We start from the raw sequence: 20,795 nt of genomic DNA on the forward strand, positions 1-20,795 counted from the left end.
TTGAACAAAAAGAGAATAATCTAACTGGCCGGTCATCAACGGATTGACATTGTAGTTTATGTAATTCATTGCTATTATCTATAAAAACCTTAAATATACTTGGTAACTAAATACAGAAATAAAAAAAAATTGTTGGTCTGTATCGTACATTTATATAAACTAAGGCAATTTCCACTGGTAAAAAGAAAAATTACACTGTAGCATTTGGTATAAAAGCAGGAGCACTAATTCAGCTCCTTAAAAAAAAAAAGTTAGAACATGTGATTCCTGTTTTTTTTTTTAATTCCAAATTTAACACACTGTATTTAGCACCTCTTGTACTTTCCAGTATATTAGATAATTGCATACCATGTTAAAAACAAAATAAAGGAAAACATTCCTGCCGCCCACCTTTTCATAAAAAAAAAAAAAAACCTGAAAATATTAAATATACACAAACACACAAGGGTAGCTTGTGAAGGTTAGAATGACTAGTCTAAAGAACACTGTAGATGAGAAATGAGGGCTTTGAAGGACGGCATCAAAAGAAGGGAGAAATGTAGAATCATTGGCTTGGGCATGAATAGAGAATATTCATCATGCTCTGGAGAACCATGTAGTACTTCAGTGGCTGTAAGCCTTACTCCATATTAATCAGAGAAGCTTTCTCTCTATTTGTACTGAGCTTCAGAAAAAGATTATTTGAACAAAGATGCCCACTACTTTAAGTCTGAGAATCACTAAGATTAATTTCATGATAATGGCAATGGCTGATTCTCATGTTAACAGTATAGAGAATAACGAGAGTAGTAAGCAGTAACACCATGTATGGAAGATTGCTTTATGAAGCGGTAAAACAGGCTGAGGATGCAGCTCAGTGGTATGGTGCTGGCCTAGCATGTACACAAGGCCCTGGGTGCAGTTAAATTCTCAGCACCATGGAAGGAAGGAAAAACAAGGAATAAAAGGAGGGGAAGAAAGAAGGAAGGGAAGGAGGAAGGACTGAGGGAGGGAAGGAGGAAGGAAGAAAATGGCAATGTAGGTGTAAAGAGTAAGAGGGCGATGGAGAGTAGTATGACCAAAGCACATTTGCATATATGGAAATACCAACACCATGCAACCCATTATTCTGCGCGAATAACAGATACCAATAAAAATTTTAAAGGGACAAAAATGTACGGAACAGGCAGACTAATGCATACAATAGCTCTGATTTCACGAATACATTTGTTCTTTTGCTTCTGGTTAGTTGTGCTGGGATACTGTTTACAGAAGAGTTCGAAGTCAAGTTTTCCAACAGCTTGGGTTAGCAAAAAAGCATGATTTTCTCACTCTCTCTTTCATGTGCAAGTGCTCTGTCTGTATGTATGCTTGCATGCCAGATGAGGGCATCAGTTCCCAGAATAGAGGGCTGTAAGCCATCATGTGGTTGCTGGGAATTGAACTCAGGACTTCTGTAAGAGTAGCCAGTGCTTTTAACCACTTAGCCATCTCTCCAGCCCTGCTCCAGATTCTTAGCATTTATTTCTTCCCACACTCCCCTGCAAGGACCATTAGTGTGACCAAAATTCAGAAAATGGTATTTATAATAAAAAGTAATTCCCTTAAGAAATTAATCATGCTATCTACAAATTAATCATTTTAATGCTTTGTTTTCTCTCAGAATGAACAAGACAGAACCAAAAGTTTCACTGCTAGTAACTTGGTCTATGACAGAGATAATTATCCTACCACAACTGATATTGTGAAAGAAGAGAGAAAATGTATTGTCAAACTTACCATAACAATAATCCTACATATTGTACACATCAAAAATGCTTCTACGGCAAAACTTTAATTTTCGTATTTGCAAAACTACATAATTAAAACAGTATTTCTTAATGTTTCTTATTTTGTAAGAGAATGTAACTTTAGTCTCTTTACATAAAGACTCAATTTCAAATAATCAGGATCAGAATAAAATTACTCCTAGCCATTTGCCTTTAAAAAAAAATGTAATTATTACTGATAAAACAGTACTTCTAACTTAGTAAAAACAAAAGACAAATTAATTTGAACTATGCTAAGTGACATTTAGTTATTAACTGGATCCTCATTGAAAGGCTGAGAAATGAAAATGGTAGTTGGTTCCAAACACAGGAATACAGAAGTTGCTATGCACACACTCTCTAAATTATATAACTGGCCTATTTAAGATATATGAATCATGAGTCCAGTTTCTTCCCCAATCACTACAGTGAAAATACATTCTTATAATATATCCCAATAAAGTACTGCGCCGACAAAAACAGTCCAGTGTCCAGGAGAAATGATTTCCATGAGCCCAGACTTTGCTGTCTTGTTTTTGGATTTAAGAGATAAACCACAGTGAGCTCCAGTGGTTTATTTAGCTCATTAAAACAGACACAACATGAGGATAAAATGTTTCTTATAGACACTGATTTCTCCAAAAGAAAACTTCATATAGAACAGGCACAGGCACAATGGTATAAAGCTTTCTGCAAATCTCAAAATGCCTAGTCTTCTAAAATTCATTTTACAGGAGGCAAGGACATTAGATGCTTTAATCCTTTTCATGCTTCAAGATATAAATAAAACATTGGATTTGGGGGAATTCTATATTATCAACAAAATATCAGTATCTCATCTGGCTATAATACTCCTCATTAAACTATAATAAATTTTACTCAGAACATTTATATCATTAAAATTACTACCTATCATACAACAAAATAAAGAGCAATTACATTTGTATTTTTTTCATATGTAACATTTTCTGATTACAAAATTTATCGCTCTAAAAAAAAAACAACCCACACATGTATTTTTTTGCTTCTTAAACCACAACAAAATTTAGTTTACCTCTGACATTACGTTTTGAATACTTGAGCTTTTTAAAGTGGATTGCTATTATTGTTCCTTCTAAGCAACATGTGTAAGAATCCAATTATGGCTTAGACTAGCTGAGGGCGTGCTTTAGAGCCATGTTTCTCAACCTGTGGGTTGTAACCCCCTTGGGCTTTGCAGAACCTTTTCACAGGGATCACCTAAGACCACCATAAAGCACAGATGTTTACATCACAATTAATAACAGCAGCAAAACTACAGTCATGAAGAAGGAACAAAAATAATTCATGGTTGGAGGTCACCACAGTATGAGGAACTGTATTAAAGGGCACTGCCATCAGGAAGGGTGAGAAGCACTCTAGGGCCAAGCTCTTTTCCATCAGCTCTTATTCTAAAAGTCCTTAGGCTCAGTGGTGGCTTAAACAGTATATTTTAGAAACCTATGCATATCTTGATAAAAGGCAAGTAACAGCAAGCATAGTGGATGACTGAAGTCCCAGCTCCTCTGGAAGCAGAATGCAGTAGGACTGCCTGAAGCAAAGAATGTGAGGCCAGCAACCTGGAGACCTGTATCTCTGGTGGCTCTCATGTCCTGGTATCAAAGTTATGTTTTTAGAGCCAGATAAACCAATCTAAATCATTTCAAATGAGGTTTGAATGATAACTAGAGTAATTAAACTCAAAGCATTATGCTTCTAAACTATTACTTTTTCTCCCCCAAGACAGGGCTTCTCTGTTTATCCCTGGCTGTCGTAAAACTCACTCTATAGAGCTGGGTGCCCCCTTGAACGCAAAGATCCACCTGCCTTTGCCTTCCAAGTGCTGGGACTAAAAGTGTGTGCCACCACGCCCAGCTAGACTACACTTTAAACAGAAACAAATAAGAGTTCACTTTTTTGTAGAAAATAACTTAGGAATTACTTTAAATATATATATGACTTACAGACTGACAAGAAAGGTTTGCTTTAACATATACAGAGCATTTCTGTTGAAGAATAGTGGGAAAGCACAGACACTTTACCTGCTTCCTGTGAATTTAACACTTCTAAGGCATGCATCATGGCACTTGCGAAGACATTGGCATCCTCTTTGCTGCCAAAGTTGAGACCATACACCTGTCTAGCATCCCGCCATTGGTGGAAAGTCTGTGTAGCTTGATTGTACTTCAGCCCTTTAGGAATGGCACAATTTATCACGACCTAAAAGATAGTAATTCATTATAAAGGCAGCGCCAATAACTGGGGAAATAGACGCCACACAAATCCTGATTGTAGGTATTTATTTAAATGTGTTCCCATTAGACTTTGTTAAAGCTAGTGGAACACTTACATTAGGTTAAAGGCAAGTCTATAGGAATCAGTCTGATGGAGCTGAAGTGATCTTAAGGTTACAAAAGGCCTGTTTTAAAACAGTAAATCAACAACAACAAACCAATGCACCTCATTAAATATACTTTAACTTGTTTGCTGGAAAACTAGAAATACAAAAATAGAAAATTTACTGTAAAGAGCCCTTTTGACTCCTCCCAGCCTGAGAGAATATCTCTAATACCACAAACTCCCAATGCTTTATGAGACATTCCTTTGTATAAACTATAAGCCCATTCTTGCACTACATTTTATTGTTCATAATTTGTGGCCATTATAAATAATGGCATGAACATTCTAGAAAACACTTCCTGGTTTACACAGTACATTTTCTTACTAGTATAGGCCATATGTATATTTAACTTTAGTAGAAAACTCCACAGTTTTCTAAATTTGTCCTGTCATTTACTATTTATTCCACAACAGTATATGAAAGTTTGTATGACTCCATATATTATGAAGCATCATCACTGATAATGTTGGTCTTAATGTTATAGCAATCCTAGTGGGTTCGAATGTGTGTCTTTGCGTTTCAGTATATATCACATTACTCTGATCACTAATGAAGTTTAAAACTTTTTTCAAGTTCTGTAAGAAATCATTATGTTGTGTGTGCATAGTGGAATTCAGAAGAAGGCATGGCACAACCATGGAGGTCAAAGGACAACTTCGTGGCTGTGGTTCTCTTACCATCTCCACGTAGGTTCTAGGGAGAAACAGGTTGCCAGGCTGCAAAGCAGGTGCTCTTACCCACTAAGCTATCTCACAGGACCCCCTTTTTGTGTTCTGTTGGCTTCAAGATACATATTTTGTGAATTTCTGCTTACATTCATTAATAAGCCACTAGTTCATTCCAGTCCTAAGTGATCCATCTTCTTCACACATGATCCCAAAAGAAAAACATTTGCATGACAAATCTCTTGTCCCACTCTGTAACTTTCCTATTCACTCTCAGTGATATTGTGAGTTCACTTTCTTTTATTTCAAAGTAGGGATCCTTTTCTCTTTCAATGTTTTGGAGTTCTGTTTAATACATAGTTCTCAACTTAAGTTATAAAAATACTATTTCATCTTGTCTTAGAGAACATTTATCACTGTTACCATTACCATTTGCCTCTCCAGTCCAACTAAACTGATTTAAGCCTGTGTGAGACAAGCTCAAGTTTCCTGTTTGTTTCCTCTGGGTGTCCAAATGATTCACTTCCATTAACTAAGCTGCAGGTTTACTTTTTGTAACTGAGTTTTGTCCTGCTGGTCAATACATCTCATATTTGCTCAACTGTAGTGTCTTCACTATTGAAGTTTTTTACTAGGTCTCAGACTTTACACTTTGTTCTTCTATTCTGTTCCTCGTTATTGTTTTAGCTGGTTTTTGTTTTTTTTTTATTCTTTGTGTAAAGCTACCATTTACACTTTAACTGTAAATTTCCAAATGCAAGACTGTACTAAAGCTAACAGAACAACTGGATCACCGATGTCATAAAGCTTCATGATGTCATGTACTTTTTACCTAAGCTGCCATTAACACTCAGTGGTTCTCTGTATTGGTATCTTGAGCATCTATTATTAAATCTGTCAGGTATTTGCTAAAGTAGATACTTATTGTGGTTTAAAAATTTCCTCCACAGGTTCATATCTGAACACTGGCTACACCGTTTGGAAGGGTGTAGAGCTTTTAGAGGGCTCGTTTCTAGAGGAAGTGGGTCACTGGAGACAAGCCTTGAAGATCTACAGCCTGGCTTCACTTCCTGTTCCCTCCCTGGTTTCTACTTAGAGGTGCGGCATGACCAGTGAGATGGCCGCTCCTCCTCCCTATGCTGCTTTAGTCAGCATATTTTATCACAGCATCAGCTAAGGGACTAAAGACACAGTATTGCCTAAACTCCTCATTTCCTAAGTCAGATGGAAATCATTTATAGGTAATGTCAACATAGCTAGGGTATTTACTAAACCTACTTCTCGACTCTAACCTATCACTAATCCAAGATTTATTAATTCTAACATCCTGCTAATCGTCATGATTTATGGTCAGGCTTTTTCCCTCCAAATACATAACCACATCACCTAGAAATGACTTCTTCATTTCGTCTTTTTTAATCCTTGTATGCTTTATTTCCTTCTTCCTGCCTTTATCTACTGGCTAGGCATATAAAAATATTAAAAACATGTGGTCAATACCAAGTATCTTTTTTCTTTTGCTTAATGCTATCTTCTGGAGAATATGGATATTAAGCTTTTAAGTAAAGACGCACTATGAAATGTTTAAGTTGTGATAAATTTTAACAGGAACAAAAAAGAAGCAGTTTGTTGAGAAGATAGGGAAAGAGTCGTAGCTGACTTCAGACACCCGATACTGTGGCAGCTCACAAGACAGTGGTGTTCATGTATGTACTGCACGCTGCACTGTGGTCAGACTAAGAAATGAGTAAGTCACACTAGATAGAACACACCACCTGTGTGGACTCGGGCTGCTAGAGACTGTAACACAGCTTGGCCATATAGTATGCTTTCGTGGTCAGTCATTCCCAAGGAGTCACCCGGAAGTGAGAATATATATACTTTTTGTTTGTTTGGTTTTCAGTGTTTTGAGATAGGGTCTCTCTAATACAACTCCTTGGCTGTCCTGGAATTTGCTCTGTAGATCAGACTGAATTCACAGAGATCCACCTGACCCCTAAGTGCTAGGATTAAAGGCATGCACCACCATGCCAGGCTATATTTACTTTTAAAACTCACTTACAATGTTGTCCTTTATCAAAGGCTAGATGATTAAAAGAATCCATTCCTGTATTGTTCTGTTTGTTTTGAAGATAGCTAGGATCTCACTCTATGGCCCTAACTGTCTTGGAGCTAGTTAGTTAAACCAGACTGGCCTAAAACAGAGACCTGCCAAGTACTGGTATTAAAGGCAAATGCACATGCGTGTGTGTGCGCACACACACATACACAGAGTGTATCACCATTCCCAGGAGATTCTAAAATTTTTATATTTTAAAAGTGAATGAAGCATTTACCTATATAATTCTGATTTCATTAATATCTTTCCCAGCTTTACAGCCCTTAGCTTAAAATTTTATGATAAGAAGGTTCAACAGGGGCTGGAGATGGTTAAGACTATTGGCTGCTCTTCTAGACAACTGGGATTCCCCAGCACCAGGGAATCCGATGCCATTCTCTGGTTCCACATTTAATTCAGACATGCACACAGACAAAATTCATACACACACGAAAAAGAGAAAAACAGAACATTCAACAACTTGTACAAATTTTGTCCTCTAGTTTTCATTTTGTTCCCCACAGCAGCATCATGGGCAGTATGTGCCACATCTCTAACCTAAGGGAGCACTCTGCGGGAGGACAGATGAAGAGAAAGCAGATGGCATTGCTCAGCTCCTGACAGGCAGTGATGAGTGGAGATTTTGGTAGAAAAAAAACAGGAGACTAGAGCGCTGGAACACAATGAGGAAACTGGAGCGCAGAAGAAAAGCAGAGGCTAGGAAGGAGGAAGGGGACACACAACAAAGATAAGAGGTGAACTAATTTCTGCAGACTAACCCAGAGCTATGAAACTTTCTCATCAGAGAGGCACTGCGTTTTTAATCAGGCATCTTAAGAGTCTCCTGCTCTGCAACCCATGTTAGTCAATAAGTTATATAAGGGAAACTGCAGCTTTTATTTCCCAGGGAAACTCCTAAGGTCTCTTTAGACAAAAATTTTTTCTTTGTCCTTTTTTAATGAGACGCAACCTCTTTGATTCGCAATGCTCACAGAAGTACCAGTTTCAATATCCATTTCCCATATGCATGCACAACTATTATAAATCCCTAGTTATTACCAGTTGACAAACCAACTTAAAATTCAGGGTTACTGCAGCATCTGTTCACATTACAACTTACTGGAAAATTATAGATCTAACTTTCTTTTAGCAACAACTCACAGGACACCAGACAGAACCTTGCTCTGTATTTTCCCCGCACATTGTAGCAGAACGGTTTTATACATTAGTTAAATTACATCTTTGGAAAACACTTTTCCAAAGGTACTTAGCAAGTGTACAGTGTGAAAAAGTGCCTGCTACTAGAATACAATGACCAGCAGTAAGGCCTGATCTACCTCTCCCTCCGCTTACAGTTCCTGAGCTGGATCTGACAGGGACCAAGGCATCAGGTGATCAGACAACCCAGTTACTTTCCTGAAAATGTGCAATAGGGAATTATCAAAAGCTCACCTGTCACCTTAGACTTGAACTGGAAAGAAAGCCCAATTATTCCAGCAATACTGATACCTATCATTTTTTTAAATTACTCACTCATTATTTGACAATACTTTCTAAAACCATTCATATTTTCAAATCATTTCTCTAGCCTCATAAACTATACCTTTGACCAACGGATGGATGGATGGATGGATGAATGGACGGACAAATGAATTCCAAGAACATACAACATGCTCTCTATAGTGTATTTTCTATTTGTCTATTCTGAAGTCAGATTATAAAAACTGGCCAGCTGGATGACCAGATATGACAATCTAATGAAGACAAAAAGACTCCTGATCAGTGAGGCTCGATGGACCTTATTTCCATCTCCAGATCCTACAAAGCACCAGGAGAAAACAAGTACTGTGCCCTGACCTCCCCATGTTTGCTATCATTATGTGCAAGTCTGCATCCATATACACACATGCATTCACAAACATAAAGTATACAGGATTTTAGTAGACCCTTACCTGATGGTCTTGGATCTTTCTGCCCACCACTCTGAATGTGTTGTTGCCTGTATGGTGATATATATGCACTCTGCTGAACCCAGTTGAGCCACCAGCTGGCACCCACTTCTTATTGGCATCATCGTAAACCATCACAGCAGCTCTTGCCTGGCAGATACTCTGTTCACTGTAAAAACATAAAATTCATATGAGATATTTAAGATATGCTAGGTATGCCACAGAGTCACGAGCCACGGTTAGCCAACCTGGCATCAGTTAACAATCAGAGTAGCTCCTACCCCATGAACAAAGTCTAATGGGGAAGACAAAAGCAAGGTATGTTAAGGGTAGAGTGTGGGATCTGTAAAAATACAAAGAACACCAGAAGTATCTTATTCTTACTATATCTAGTTTATTATCAAATTGAATATACTAGAACTATAAATTAGCCACCACTTGTGTAAGTACATGATGGTGACCTGTCTGAGATTATTTTCTTCTTGTTGACAAAGCTAACTTTTATTACTAGGAACACTTCAAAGTCTCTAACAAATTCAGACAAAGCAGTATCTGTTCTTCAAAACAGGGAGATGAAATTAGTAATCAATGGCTGACAACATGGTTAACTCCTTCATTCCCTTTACTCAGGTTAATATCCTACACCTGAACATTTCCTCCATTTTTCCTTTAAAGTGTTAAGAATAAGGGGCTGGAGAAAAAGCTCAGGATTAAGACAGTTTATTGCTCTTGCAGAGAACCCAACTTTGAGACCCAAGATCTAGACTGGACAGCCCACAAACACCTGTATTGCAGCTCCAAGAGACCAGAAGCCTTTTGCTTCCACAGGCATCTGCACTCACATGCGCATACCCACCAACACACACGCATACACATCACTAAAAAGAAAAGTTTAAGACTAAAAGATGATTTCTAGGGACCCTACTACATTTAACATTCTCTTCTCCACAAATAAATGCCAGAAAAAAAGAAAAAGAAAAAGAGCAATTTTCGGTTGCCATCTATCCCAATTACTTGCTCCTATGTAATACTGAGACATACAAATAAAACAGAGCTGAGGCCAACTTCTTACTGAAGACCTTCCGAATATTCTCTAATGTTCTGGAGAAAAACCTAACTAACTTATTTTATGGCACACTTCTTTTTAAGTAGCATTTATTAAAAACAAACAAACAAACAAACACCATAAAACCCAGACACACTACTAACTACAAATGCGGTTAAACTCAGCCTCTAGAGCAGTGGTTCTCTATGGGTTGTGACCCCGTGTCAGATATCCTCCATATCAGATATTTACATTATGATTCCTAACAATGGCAAAATTACAGTTATGAAGTAGCACTGAAGTAATTTTGTGGTTGGAGATCACTGTACATGAGGAAGGTTGAGACCCACTGCTCTGGAGGGATAGGCCTACAGACGTCCCTAAACAGTTCATGTTCTCCTCATCCCATGTAATAAAAGTATATGCTCAGTCTACCAACTTCTGCCTCCAGAGACTTCAGACACTATGTGGTTTTTCCCAATCATCCTCAGAAACAGGTACCCCACACAGTCGCCTTATTCGTGTTTCTCTCCACCCATCTAAGGACAACGAACACAGCTTCCCAGGAGGGGTCATGTGTGCCTTGGTAACAAGGCCATGGGAAACCTAAAGAAATCACTGCACAGAATAAGTAATTTGTTTCAGAGAAATTAGTTGTAATTGTTTTAATTTTCCATTATAAAAATTCTACAAAGCCTAAACTATAAACAACAATGGTGTACTAAATCCTTTGGTTCTGTTTCAAATTACTTTTATGTTGCCTAGAAATTTTCTGAGACCAGAAACAAGTCAATGACTAAAGCCTGAATTACTTTTTAAAGAGCATTATTTAAAGGTATTTGTCAGTACAAGCAGTTAAAGATTTATTACTCACACTAGAAATACAAACTAAGCGGCAACTTTTATATAAGGCGTAACAGAAACGACTGAAATAAGCAAAGGTCAGTGTTTCCTACAGACCTTCCGCTGCAGAAAACAAAACAAAAACTGACTATGAAACGAAATAAAAAAACAAACTGAAAATTAATGCAAAAACGGTATCTTCCAATGTTCAAAAATTAGTATGGGTAAGGCATAGTGGCACATGCCTTTACTTCTGGCATTCCAGAGGCATAAGTAGACAGATCTCTGTTAGTTCAAGGCCAGCCAGGGCTACAAAACAAAACTCCACTTTTTAAAAAAGCCATTTCGGGAAGCCATGAAAGCCTTATGACTTGAATTAGATGCAATGGTACACATCTGTACTTCTAGCAACCTCATGGGAGAGGTAAGACTAAGGCAGGAGACTCACAAAGAATCATAGACCAGCTAGCACTCATCTGTCAACTTCACCACAGATGAGATACACAAATTAAGACAACAACATTCAAGATTTTTAATTCTGTGGACCCACAAATTTAAAAACAGACTGGATGAATCAATACAGACCAGGATATCAATATTTTGGTCTTTTAGCAATTTGAGTATATAAAAAACTGTAGGGGAAGACCATCACAACTTATTAAAATGAGGATTTTTTGTTGTTGTGTTTTGTTTTGCTTTTTCAAGAGAGGGTTTCTCTGTGTAGCCCTGGTTGTCCTGGAACTCACTCTGTATATCAGGCTGGCCTCATACTCACAAAAATCCACATGCTTCTGCCTCCCAAGAGCTGGAATTAAAGACATGTGCCATCACCGCCTGGCTAAGGATTTTTTTTGGAAACAGAAAGATATGTATAAAAGAGATAGATAGATGGCTCAACAGTTAAGAGCACTGGCTGTCCTGCTAGAGGACCCTGATTCAATTCCCAGTATCCACATGGTGGTTCTGTAACTATCTGTAATTCCAGTCTCAGGGAATCTGACCCTGGCCCTCTTCTGGCCTCTGCAAGTACCAGGCACATATGTGATACACACACACACACACACACACACACACACACACACACACAAAGCAAAACACCTATACACATTAAAAGAAACTAAAATAAACATAGTAACTTTAGTTTTCTATACTTTAGTCTTTGTCTATGTTTGTATTTTCAACCTGTTTTATTCTATGCCAGTGAAATTGTCAAAGACCCGCTTGGCATTGTCAGGTATGGTAGTACTTGACATATCTGTAATGCCAACACTCAGAAAGCCAAGTACAGGAAGATCCAAAGCTCAAAGCCAGCCTGGTTATAGAGAAAAACTTAGCTAATTATGGCTGTTCTCAGCTACATAGAAAGTATTGTTGGTATATATCCAAGAACATAGCAATGCATTTTTATATGCACTATGACAAGCCTCAAAATAAAAACTTGTCAAAATATTCGTATTTCTAAATCAGTGAAACAATTATGAAGAAGATTAAATGAGTAAACCACTAGACTGTAGTTTTGTGAAGATTAGATACTAAACAGCCATAAACAAAACTCAGGCTCTTATGATACAATGGAACTAGTGTACAGAGCTAATTATACTTCATGTCCCTAATGTTAATTTTGGTATTTTCCAATGAAATACAGCATTAAAACACTAATAGCTAGCTAGCTTACCACCCTTCCCCATATACACAGTATTACTTTATGTACAGTTTTGCAGCTTGGTCAGTAAATTCATTTCTGAATACAGTCAAAATTTCCTAAACAAGTAGGTACGTATAATAGTAGAGAATGTTCACCAAAAACAGCAGTAAATTAAATGTTCATTATATTTACGGGAAAAAAAAGACCTTATTCTTGTACACACTATGCAGTGATAATGCCGCAGTCTTTAACAAACAGCACTTCCCTTCAGAGACCATCTACTAATTATACATCAAAGGAAGCGTTACTATACCAGCGCCGCACACACAGTAGGCACTCTTTAAATGCTGTTCGGTAAACACATGCAGCTGACAAAACCTGATTTACCAAAACCAGAATCAAATACTTTTCCTTTCGTTAAGTCTTCCCAGGGTCTCCCAAGCTGTAATTAATCCCTTCCCTTTTCATTCCCCTATCGAGAGTCCCTGAGGAGTCAGCATTTGAGCCATAGGTAGGCAGGAGGGCTTAAAGTAGAATATGACTTACATTTTTAAAAACATGACTCTAGCTACCATGGAATTGTGGAAGGTGACACGGAAATTAGGGACAGAAGCAAGAATACTAGACTAGAAAAGAGGAGAGGAACATGTAGACACAAAGGATAAAAATTATGACCATTGCTAGCAAGTTACTAATGTTTCTGCTTAAAAAAAAACAACAAAAAAACCACAACACAACACAACAAAACAAAACCTGTTTTGATCTAGCTCCTTTACTAGGTTCCAAAAGATCAACTCACACCAAAATGGATTCATTAATTCTAAATGGCACACAATCCCATTGAAACTTTAAGTAGAGAAATCCTCAGCGTAGTTAAGCTTCTACTGCACCCACATCCTCTGCTCGTTTCCACCTTAGAAACCGCATTTTTTTCTACTGCTCAGGGGCTCACTCATAAATGGTGTACATTAAAGCCAATTAGATATATGAATATTTTTGATAATTTTTACACCCCCAACCCAAGACATTGACTATTCACCAGACCCCTGAAAAAAAAAATACACAAGAGGTGCTAACTGTGGTCTCCTGCCTTTCTCATGAAGCACCAAGGAAGGACTAGGCAAAATTCTCACCGGACTTTGCTCCTGTTTTAAGTCACTTTTTGCTTCAAGTTCACAGGTTTCTAAACCCATGTCTAGTTGGTACTGTGAAAATGTAAGTGACCTTTGAGGTTTTACAGTGACTGAAAAATGACTGTCAATAACTGTAACTTTAAAATTAACTGTCAGCAGATACAGTAAGTGGTACAATAGCTGAGAGCCTAAACTCTGCCTTTTCAAATAAGTAAGAACTTGAGTTTTGAACTTCCCTTCACTCTCAGTTCTCTGAAATAGAAATTATTAGCATCTGGTCAAGGGAATTTCAGAGCCTAAGCTGTAACTTGAGTATTAGGCAAAAGTCAGAGACTCAGGACTCACCTACACAGAAAAACTGTCAGCATCCCAAACCTGTACCTGCTTGCCTCTTCTAACAGATTCAACAGGAACATTAAAATAGAATCCTTAATTTTTTTCTTTTTCTTTTCTTCTTTCCTTTTTTGGGGGCTCTGGCTGTCCTGTAACTCACTATATAGATCATACTGGACTTGAACCCACAGAAATCCCAGAGAGAGGCAGATCTCTGTGGGTCTGATGACAGTATGGCCTACAAAGTGAGTCCAGGACAGCCAAATCTACACAGAAAAACCCTGTCTTGAAAAAACAAAAACAAAAACCTTGCTAAAAATGGAAGAAATTCTGCTTACTAATAACAGGTTTTTCTACCATGGTTCACTGATTGAAGAAAATAGCAAAAACATTATGAATGACTGACAAACTGCAGATAAAAATAATGGCAGCAAACATTTTCTTTTGCTTTTTGCAAAGTAAGAAAACCATCTGTGATGTAGACACTTCAAATATGTAGAAAAGCAAGATACCAGTCATCACTTTCACAAAAGCAGTATTATTAATTTTAAGAGGTAAAATATCAATGTCACTGTTAAGCTCTTTTATCCCACAGTATCCAAGTACATACACAAAATGCAAAAGTAACCAGGTGTAACTATCCATGCACAGTCAAGAAAAAGTGTCAGGTCATCTAAAATAAACTAGTGTTTTTGCAAATATTTTGCTAAATTCAATGACCACCTTTCAGTATGAAAAACCCCTTAACCATTCTTTCCTCATAGTTAGTATGTAGAAAGGAGGTACTTCCTAACACAGTCATGTGTTTAGGAATGCTGCAGTTAAGCTTTGGAATGATAACTTCACGGGGAGGACATAGCTTAGTTGGTGAAGTGCTGATGTCCACGCATGGTACAGCAGCAGACATGGTAGTACATACCTGTGATACCAACATTTGGAAGGCTGTAAGTAAGATAAGAGCTCAAGGTTTACGCAGAACTAGAGCCTGAGGCCAGCCTAGGCTACATAAAACTCTGTTCCTAATAATAACAGCTACTAAAATATTCTATTGTGTTTTTTGAGACAGAGTTTCACCATGTAGCCTCAGGGTGTTCCTCCAGTTTTTGCCTCCCAACTGCCTGGATTAGCAGCCTGTATCACCATACCTACCTGAAATCATCCTTAATGGTACTCAAATAAGCACAGGATCTGTAAAATTCAGTAAATGTGCGTAAATAGAAAGAACCTTCTAATGTCAACAACATGCCGAGAGAGAATGTAAAACGAATACATATACATACAGTATCCTACCCTTAGAGGCATACCAAAACAAACTGGGGTGGAATTTCTTAGGGTTCATGGAGAGAAAATGAAAACATACTAGAAGGAGGCAAAAAGTAGTAACATAACTAATAAGACTGAAAACGAACAGGATGGGCGACTGCCTCATGTGTGCATCTGCATTTGGGAACCTACTGAGGAAGACTTGACCTGTTACCAAAGAACAAGCCCCTTGTTATACTGAAGACTAACAAAAATAAAGCAATCTTTTCCTGGGGTGGGGGTAAAGCACTTATTTTTATTGCTGTGACAAAATATGTAACAAAAGAAACAAGAAGTCTTGTAACTCAGGATTTGCCATGTCTATTACAGTGGGGAAAGCACAGAAAGCAGGCCCACAAGCTGAGGGAGTGGGAGCTGGTAGCATGCCTGCTTCCTATCTGTGTGGATCGGGAAGCAACAAAACATGAATGAAAACACTCATTCGAGCTTTCCTGTTTTTCTCCATTCACTTGGTCTGAGCCTTACGAAAGAGACTGGACCATGAGGACCCTTTGTCAAGGATTTATTCCTGTGGTGGACTCGTAAGTTGATGGCATCAGTCTAAAGCGTTTGTGGAAACTACAAGGAAGAGCCATGCTGGAGGAAGTACCCATTGGAGCTTGCCTTTAAAGAGCATAAATTTTTGTGTCCTGACCCATTTTAGCGTCCTGTTGGTCATCAAGTAAGCAATTTTTCTCACAACATGCTTCCATCATCATGCCCTGCCTCCCCATGCTCTGGCCCAGAACCAACGGAACTAGGTGATCTTGGAATTACTCCTCTAAAATAGAAACTTAGATTGAAACTCTTAAACGTAAACTATTTTGTTGCTTTTGTCAGTGATGAAAGTCTGATGCATACATACATGACCTTTAAAATGTACTAGCAATTAGAAGGATATGGCTACCTCACTTTTCCAAAGACATTTTTACCAATTCATCAAAGTAGTGGCTAAAAAATTAAGATAACGATTTCAACCTAAAACTGCAGAAGAAAACACATTAAATAACTGAAAACAACAACAACAACAAAAATACAAACATAAAACGAAAAAAATGTGTGACTGTCAGTATTTCTATTACCCCAACTAAAGATCTACATATTACATAATACATTTGTATTAACTGGGAGTTTATTCTATCACTGCTGAATAAAATGTCTGGTATAAAGATTATATTTTAGATAACTAGAGCTGGCAGAAATCTTCCCTTTAAAATAGAGGCTATTTTTCTATCTATAGTTTCTTTGCAATTGTACATATTATACTACAACTTGAGTCCAAAATTACCGTATGAAATGTGAAAGGTCAACACACAGTGAACTCCAATATAGCCATTTACCTTGTTTTAAAAATACCACAAATGCACACATGGTATATACTCACTTATATAGACCTATAAGATAGGATAAATTACTGAAATCTATACCCCTAAAGATAAATAAGAAAGAGGACCCAGGGTAGATGATCAATCCTCACTTAGAAAGACAAATGGGATGGACACTGGATGTAGGAGCAAACAAGTAACAGGACAGGAGCCTACCACAGAGGGCCTCTGAAAGACTCTACCTAGCAGTGTATCAAAGCAGATATTAAGACTTATAACCAAACCTTCAGCAGAGTGCAGGGAATCATATGAAAGAAGGGGGAGTTAGTAAGACCTGGAGAGGACAGGAGCTCCACAAGGACCAAATACATCAGGGCACAGGGTACTTTCATGAGACAGTTTCTCCAACCAAGGACCATGTATGTATATAACCTAGAACCCCTGCTCAGATGTAGCCCATGGTAGCTCAGTATCCAAGTGGGTTCTCTAGTAAGGGAACAGGGACTATTTCTGACATGAACTCAAAGGCTAGCTCTTCGATGCACCCCCGCCCCCGCGGGAGGAGCAGCCTTGCTAGGCCACAGAAGAGGACATTGCAGCCAGTTCTGAAGAGACCTGATAAGCTAGGGTCAGATGGAAGGGGAGGAGGTCCTCCCCTATCAGTGGACTTGGAAAGGGGCAGGGAGGAGATGGAGGGAGGATGGGATTAGGAGGGAATGAGGAAGGGACTATGGCTTATTTAATCCTCTGGCAAAGGACACAAGTTTAGTTCCCAGCATCCATACTGGGTAGCTCGTAGCTTTATTTCCAAGGGATCCAGCCTTCTGTTTTGGCCTTGGAGGCAATTAAAAAATGTCTACACACATAAAATAAAATGATGAAAAAACAATATTTAAAAAATTTAAGATCACTAAAATGGCAAACATAGATGTTCATGACCAAAAGCAGCTTCAGGAGGAGAGAGTCCATTTCACCTTACACTTCTAGGTCAAACCCATGACTAAAGGAAATCAGGGCAGCAGCCTAGACTAGGAAACAAGAAGATATATTTCTTTCTGGCTCCTTCTCTGGCTTGCTTACTCTCTGGCTCATACTCAGCTTTCTTTCTTTTAAATTTTATTGTGTACTGGTGTTTTGCCTGCATGTCTGTATGTGTACCATATGTGTGCCTAATGTCCACAAAAGCCAGAAGAGGAGGATGTCAGATCCTGTCACTGGAATTGTGAGCTACCTAACAAAGATGCTGGCAATCGAATTCAGATCTTCCAAAAAGAAGCAAGTGCTCTTAACCACTGAGCCATCTTTGCAGGCCCCACAGCTACCTTTTTTTATACAGCCCAGATCTACTTGCCACCCAAAGGGCTGGACCCTAAGTAAATCAACAATCGAAACAATCTCTCACAGACAGTGCCACAGGCCATTTTGATTGAGACAATTCTTCAGCTCAGGTTCTCATACAACTCTAGGTTATATCAAACAGACAATAAAAAGTAAATAGCACATAGAATAATATAAGTTATACTGACATTTTGAAGCAAAAATTGTTACATCTTATAAGGGTTCAAAGTATTCAGACAGTATATTGACAAGATAGCACAAAAACTGACAGGAATAAACCTGTTTATTCCAAAGACTTGCATGGTTAACATTTCATGTGAAGTGCTGGAGCATTAACTTCAAGCAAATGGTAAAAAGATAAAAATGCATATTTTAACTACTTAACTATTGCTGGGGGGGGGGGTGCAAAGAGGTATAGCTTTAAAAAGCCAATAGACTAAGCCTTCTAAACCTTATGACCTCAACTAAAGACAGTAACAGAAGAGTAAGATGTTATAGAATTAAGCACACACCTACCCTCTGAACCTTCAATTCTAATACTAAGCATTACCCAAACTTGGGAACAGTCCAGGTATCTAACAGAAAAATTGATAAACTGGCATATTTATATGTTCCCTTATTACCAAGCAAGAAAAGCAAAGAAACTGACAATTGCAAAGATATTTTCACTGACAGAGAAAATATGCTGTGAACGAAGCCTTATACAAGAGATTATCATTTTAATAGTATCCATTAAGTTCTTGTGCAGAAAGAACCTAAATCTATAGCAGAAATTATTCAAAAGTTTTGTTGTTGTTTTTTTTTTAAAGACAGGGTCTCACTATGCATCCCTGGCTGGCCTGGAACTTGCTATGTAGACTACATTGGCCTCAAACTCTCTTCTCTTCTACCTGCCTCTGCGTCCATAGTGCTGGGACTAAAGGAGTGCATCACCACACTTTGAAGAACAGCAACAGTCAGTGGAAGTGGGGAAATTAAGCCAAAGAATAACATGGGGGAAGGTTTTAGTACATTCTTGCCATCACCCCAAAACGTTCTCTTGCCTCAAAATCAGTATGACTTACACGTGTGCATCGTTCAGGGTCCACTTATGAACACTGCAGTGCTCGTGTTTGTGTGGAAAGTTAAAATATGCAGGCGTTACGACTTAGTAAATGACATATAGAGATATACGTCAGACACTATATCGGTGATTATAATTCTTTTGAAATGTACATTGAAAAAAGATGACAAATATGTAATAAAGTAAATATAATAAAATATTTCATTGTTTAGAATGGCTATTCTAACTATACGTAGACTCATTAAGATGTACAGACTTTAGGTCTGATAAATTTTGGTATATTTATTATTTGCAAAATTTTTAATAATAAAATTTATTAAAAACAAAATGTTATATTACCATCTCTCCAAAACAGTAAGATTAAATATTTATTAGATACTCTACAATGTGAGTGTATTACATCATTGAGCAATTCCTTCAACTGTGCTATGTATTGAAAATTTTCATGATAAAATGTTGGGGAGAAATTAACCAGGTGTTACTTCTGCACAGCTTTCTCTATAAACACCCAAGACTTCATAGGCACAGTGAGTTTTAAATGTCAACTTGACAGAACCTACAATGATGTGGGAAGAGTCTCGATTTTCGGGAGTGCCTAGATGGGGCTGCATGTCTAGGGTGGGTAGTGTCTTGACTGCCAATTGTGGAAAACCTACTCTCAGTGCAGACCACTTCATAGGCAGGCCTTGAGCTGTGTTAAGAACAAAGAAAGCAAGATGAGCAGTCAGCAGGCAGCCTGGGTACAACTGTTTATGTGGACCACGGATGTGCTGTGCTGAGGCTGCTTGTACTTCCTCCCTGACTTACCCTAAAGAATGTACTGAAACTTGCAACTGTAAGCCAAGTAAATCCTTTCCTTCCATGTTGCTTTTGGTCAGGGTATTTGTCAAAACAGAATGAAATTAAATGAACATTTACAGTAAAAAATAAAAGAGTAATTGTGTATCTTCATTTTCATAAAATGAAAGGACAGACATGTTTCATTTCTTATATTCACTCAAATAAGAATTTCTAAATTGTGGGATAGTACGATGACTCAGTGGGTAAAGTATTGAGAATGGAGTCTGGCCCCTTAAATTTATTATTAAAGGAAAGATCCAACTCCAGAAAGCTGTCCTTTAGCCATCACAAGCACACTGTGATATATGGGTCCACATGTTTACAAACATAATTAGAATTTTTTATTGATGGAGAAACAATAAAGACGAAAGTAATCAAGATTTGGTTGGTGGTGTGCTCACTAATGCTTCCCACTAAAGCCCAAAGACATACCATGATTAAGGCTTCAACACAGTCCACAGGCAAGGTTTTAACCAACACCTGTAGCAAACAGTATTTCCAACTTTACATTTTTCTTCTGTGTTCAAAAGCTACACAAACAGCTACCTGCTGTGTATTTATACACAAATAATTATGAAGCTCAAGGCACTTACCTACCCATTTCCTTGTTTTATCGTAACTGCTCCTTTCTCCCTATTATCCCTTTCCAAGTTAGGCATACACATATCTTCCCCAGACAGAAACATTGCTCCTGTGCAGTTATCTTCCATCAATCACCAACACCCACAGATCCCGTCTATACTGCCTCTACATGGTTCTATTGCCACCATATTAGTGTGATATTCTCCCCTGGATTATTATAAAAGCTCAAAAACAAACTTCTACCCTCCAGCATCTTTCTGGAGGCCCACACTCCATACTTTCCAAATAAGGATAAGTATCTTTTTTGTTTTTCCCTTATTTATTTATTTTTTCAAGACAGAGTTTCTCCATGTAGCCTTGGCTGTCCTAGGCTCACTCTGTAGACCAGGCTGGCCTTGAACTCAAAGAGATCCACCTGCCTGTGCTTC

At 38.0% G+C, this 20,795-nt stretch overlaps 1 protein-coding gene across 8 annotated transcripts in view; it reads right to left on the minus strand.

Annotated features, from left to right (window-relative positions):
- The window catches only part of Enah (ENAH actin regulator), a 108,254-nt gene that overhangs the window by 45,203 nt on the left and 42,256 nt on the right, over positions 1-20,795 (minus strand). For all 8 annotated transcript variants that reach the window (XM_055609450.1, XM_055609434.1, XM_055609418.1 and 5 more), the window contains exons 2-3: positions 8,922-9,087; positions 3,848-4,025 (exon numbers count right to left, since the gene is read on the minus strand). In XM_055609450.1, coding sequence (XP_055465425.1) covers positions 3,848-4,025; positions 8,922-9,087 — 344 coding nt within the window. The remainder of the gene's footprint in view (positions 1-3,847; positions 4,026-8,921; positions 9,088-20,795) is intronic.

This window comes from Psammomys obesus, unplaced genomic scaffold (assembly GCF_907164565.1).
Source record: "Psammomys obesus unplaced genomic scaffold, mPsaObe1.curated_primary_1811, whole genome shotgun sequence".
NCBI classification, from domain to species: domain Eukaryota; kingdom Metazoa; phylum Chordata; class Mammalia; order Rodentia; family Muridae; genus Psammomys; species Psammomys obesus.